Source organism: Sinocyclocheilus rhinocerous, unplaced genomic scaffold (assembly GCF_001515625.1).
Source record: "Sinocyclocheilus rhinocerous isolate Xijiao unplaced genomic scaffold, SAMN03320098_v1.1 scaffold738, whole genome shotgun sequence".
NCBI lineage: Eukaryota > Metazoa > Chordata > Actinopteri > Cypriniformes > Cyprinidae > Sinocyclocheilus > Sinocyclocheilus rhinocerous.
Window position 1 is genome coordinate 906,074 of NW_015633949.1, and position 4,963 is coordinate 911,036.

The 4,963-nt window shown below is 35.7% G+C and overlaps 1 protein-coding gene across 1 annotated transcript in view; it reads right to left on the reverse strand.

Annotated features, from left to right (window-relative positions):
* Nucleotides 1–2,359, reverse strand: part of LOC107744807 (diphthamide biosynthesis protein 1-like) — an 85,594-nt gene extending 83,235 nt beyond the window's left edge. Inside the window, exon 1 of the mRNA XM_016558632.1 lies at nucleotides 2,308–2,359. Coding sequence (XP_016414118.1) covers nucleotides 2,308–2,359 — 52 coding nt within the window. The remainder of the gene's footprint in view (nucleotides 1–2,307) is intronic.
* Between the last annotated feature and the right edge of the window lie 2,604 nt (nucleotides 2,360–4,963).

The window sequence follows — 4,963 nt, forward strand, 5'->3', positions numbered from 1 at the left end:
TCGAATCGAATCGCAAGCTTGTGAATGAGAATCGAATTGAAACGTGAAATTTGTGTCAAAACCCAGCCCTAATTCTCGTAGCTTCATAAAATTACGGTTGAACCCCTGGTGTCACATGGATTATTTTACCGATGTCCTTGCTACAACAGAATTTTCATTTTTGTGTGAACTAACCCTTTAAGGAAGGTCGCAAATATGATCCCGCCACCCCTTGTTTGCGAGCTCTTCACTGGCTCCCAGTTCACTTTAGGATACATTTTTAAAATTCTCCTATTTGTATTTAAATGTTTACACAACCTTGCCCCACGTTACTTATTGGAATTACTGCATACGTATAGCCCTACCAGAGATTTAAGATCTGGTAATCAAAACCTACTTATGGTTCCTTGCACAAGGTTGAAACGCAGAGGAGATAGAGCTTTTTTTGGTGGTGGGCCCTAGATTGTGGAACAGCCTGCCAGCCCACCTCAGAGCTGCTCCATCTTTATCAGTTTTTAAATCTCTTCTGAAAACCCACTTGTTTTCTTTAGCTTTTAAAAGTTGAGGATGTTTTTGTATGTTTTAATTTTTTTGACCATGAGATTTTGTACAGCACTTTGGTCAGTCTTGCGACTGTTTATAAATGTGCGTTATAAATAAAAGAACTAGGACTAGAAAAGAACTTCAGGTGCTTCACAAGACTGAGAGACTGGCAAAGAGAAAGTCACTATTGGGAAATAAATAAATAAAATGTCAAGCTGTTTTGCAAAGGCTCATCTACCAAGTTTATGGGCATACCTAAGCAAAAAATTATTTTAATAAATGTAATACATGATGATCATTTATTTACAAATTTATAGAAAATAATATGTTTGTGCTGATAAGAGCCAAAATAAATAAAGGTTAAAAGCTGTAAGTGAAATTATAAAATCTTCTTAACAGTACAACATATATGCAAAATCTATAGAGGACAGAAAACAACAATTGCGATCATTCCAATATTTTCCTTATAACAATTCTCATTTTAAGCCAAAAAACACAGCAAAGTTCAGGCAAGAGGATTGTAGACAAGTTTACATGATTCTTTACATATCTGCAGTGATTTTGAAAACTCTGAGGATGGGAAGAAGGGTGGCAGTAAGAGGAAGAGGACATACATGTGATCTGAGAGCAGTAGGACTTATGGGACTACACGAAAACAGTATCATTTATCACAAGTCCACTGCAGCCTAGTCATGATGTACCATCTTATGGTCGGGAGTGAAGCTTAAGTGATTAAAGAAACACTGAAGTTCTTTTTAATTTACAAACAAAGCAAAGTTCAGGCAAGAGGATTGTAGACAAGTTTACATGTTTCTTTACCTATCTGCAGTGATTTTGAAAACTGAGGATGGGAAGAAGGGTGGCAGTAAGAGGAAGAGGACATACATGTGATCTGAGAGCAGTAGGACTTATGGGACTACACGAAAACAGTATCATTTATCACAAGTCCACTGCAGCCTAGTCATGATGTACCATCTTATGGTCGGGAGTGAAGCTTAAGTGATTAAAGAAACACTGAAGTTCTTTTTAATTTACAAACAAAAGTAGCACTGATGTCAAAAGCTGAAACCGTTTTCAAATTACTGCCACCAGTGTACATACGTGTTTGTAGAACAACTCCATTTCAGTTTTACAGTTGCAAATAATTTAATTATGATATATGATTATATTTTTTTATTATGATATATGATAAATGTTTTGAATGAGATTAGTTAATAACCAGTTGAAAAACCATGGTACCTAATATTCAGAGACCACATAATTACACATTAAATGCACTTACACATGTATGGGGACCAGGTCTATGTGTCATGCCTTTTATCTTTGACAGTTATTAGGCAACTATATTTTCTGTATATTATACTTATACAGAAAAAAAATCGATTGCACATTTCTGTTAATAAACAGAAACTACTGTTTAAATAATTAATTGTTTGAGGTGTATGAAACCAAAATACAAAACTACTGGCAAATAAACACGTTTCACTTTTTAGCAACTTATAGTCACAGCTAACCTTTGTCACAACGTCGCTGTGACAACTAGCCCCGGTGTTAATATGTGACTGCAGTAACACATATAGTTTAGATCACGTAAGAACATGTCTAATAAAGTACTAACATAGAGTGACAACAATATATCTTATAAGTCACCATGTATATTTCACACAGCATCATTGCGCCTGCAGATTTTTTGCGATGTTACTTTAAAAGACCGATCTGGATTTTATAGCTGACAGACATCGCAAACACGATGAAGTATTAAGAAATCAAACTAATAATACTCACCTTTAGGTTTTTTCGCAGTGACCACTTCAATCTCGCTAGTGGGAGCCGCCATCTTTCTCCAAAAGTGCACGTGGAGTGAAACAGGCATTACTCATCGAACACAGAGCTGATGTGAGCAAATCAAGTGTCGATACGATCGATATGAGCGCTGTATTGAGACCATAGACCAGGGGTGCCCAACCTCGGTCCTGGAGGGCCGGTGTCCTGCAGAGTTTAGCTCCAACCCCAATTAAACACACCTGAACCAGCTAATCAAGCTCTTATAGGCATACTAGAAACTTACCAGCAGGTGTGTTGAGGCAAGTTGGAGCTAAACTCTGCAGGACACCGGCCCTCCAGGACCGAGTTTGGGCACCCCTGCCATAGACTGTATGATTGAGACCGATTGAGACGCAAGGAAAAAAGTTCAAATATTTTATGCCAGTGACCCATGAAGCAAATTTCTTCTTAAAATAAAAAAGCAGATATATATTTCAGTCATTCTTGAGAAGTGGGACAAAACAGGGTGCAAAATTGAAAAAATAAAACCTTGTACTCAGACAAATGAAACTACATTTATGTATCTTATATGTACTAAGCTACTGAGCTATGCTTTGATTCAACCTCCCAACTAAATTGATTTTATTGCATATGAATGATTGAACCCTTCTCTGTGGACACACTGTTTTAGATGTAGTGAGAGGACATTAAGAAACATAGATTTGGTATAATAATGAGAAAATTAAATTGAAGGTGATAATTGTGTTAAATACATTCTATTATTAATCCCTCATGACATTTAAAATTGAAAATATTTTTATTTTTAAACCTAATAGCAGTTACCCTTGCTGGACCTGTTTTGTCCCATGTCTCAAGAATGACTGATTTACATGTATCAAACACCATTTATGCTGAGTTAGAAAAAAAGTTTAAATCTTGTTTCCCGAATTAAGTAAATGGCTTAAATAATTTAAGTATTATCCAGAAAATACTTATCTTGAAAAGCTGACATTGTATCCTCCTTTCCATAATTTAGAGTCATGGTTCAGTTTTTAAACTAAAAATGTCTCTCTACAGGTTTGTATACCTACACTCTCAGAAAAAAAGGTACAAAACTGTCACTGGGGCTTTACACCATATGTACAGTTTAGTTAGTAATATGTACTTTTAAAGTACTAATACAGTATGAACCTTTAAGGCAGTAATATGTACCATTTAGGGGTAAATAAGATGCAAAGATGTAACATTTAGCCTTTGTACCTTTGGGTACCAGCCTAGTGACAGTTTTGTACTTTTTTTCTGAGAGTGTAGCATAAACCCGAAGAGAAACATTTTCAGTTCAATTACTTTTTAAAACTGAAAGCAAAAAAAATGATAAATACAGTAATCTTATAAGATTAACAAATCAAAATCAAAATCTTTTTGTAATTTTTAAAATACTGATCTGTACCATACTAATATATATATGTACCCATAACATACCTTTAAGGTACTAATATGCATCCTTTAGGAATAAATATGGTACAAAGGTCTACCATTTGAAAAGGTACCACCCTAATGACAGCTGTTGTACCTTTTTTCTGAAATTGTAGGTATAGCCTACCTGGTTAGGAATCCCTGCATTAGCCTATATCCACACATAGTCTGAAATATAGGACTTTTTAGTTACTAACAGCTTTTTTTTTTTTTTTTTTTTTAATAAAAAAATATATGTCAATCTGCAGCATCTAACAAAATCAAGCTTTCTAAACATGAACAGGGTTGGTGCTGAGGTGCTGTTGTCATTCTCACAGTCTGCAGTCTCCTCATTAATCAAATGTATAAAGAGTCTTTCATGACTCCTCATCTCCATCTGTGCTCTGTTGCCTGGTGTGTATCTGCCTGTGAATGGAGACAGAAGTGCTATAGCTTGAGTGTTAAGTGTTCCTGTGTCTCAGATGCAAGTAAAAGTTACACATAGAGGTGAAAGGGCCAAAAAACAAATAAAGAAATTAAAATAATACTTGCATTTTTCATCTTTGATACCTTTTCTATACCTAACCCAATTAATTTCAAACAATTCATTTTGATTTAGCTCCTCCTCTTAAATTGTATTAATTTACGTAGTATTTTGTTTATTTGACAAAACATTCCTTCTAGTACAAAACAATGGCCAAAAAACTTCAGATAACATAATATTGCTATTTAGCGCAATATTATTAAGTTTAGCATTCCAGTGTGTTTCGCTTTAAAACATGAGCTCTGTCATATTCTGTGATTGTCTCTGAAGAGCGCGAGCCCTCGCACGTCGCACTGTGAAGTACAGACTGAAGGGATTGTTAAAGGGGTCATATGATGCGATTTCAAGTTTTCCTTTCTCTTTGGAGTGTTACAAGCTGTTCGTGGACAGATAAGATCCCTAAAGTTGCAAAGACTAAAGTCTCAAACCCAAAGAGATATCCTTTATAAAAGTTAAGACTCGTCCATGCCCTCCTAAAACGCCTGGTTTAAACAGGCCCCCACATGTCTACGTCACTGTGTGGGAAGATTTGCATGACACCGCCCAAATGTATAGGCAAAGAAAGAAGGCATAACTTTTATTCTCGCTGTAGTATTGTTACCGCCGCCACCATGTCAAGACGCTGTGTGTTTCGTTGTGAAAGCAAAACTACTTTGTTTGGTCTTCCAAAAGAGGACA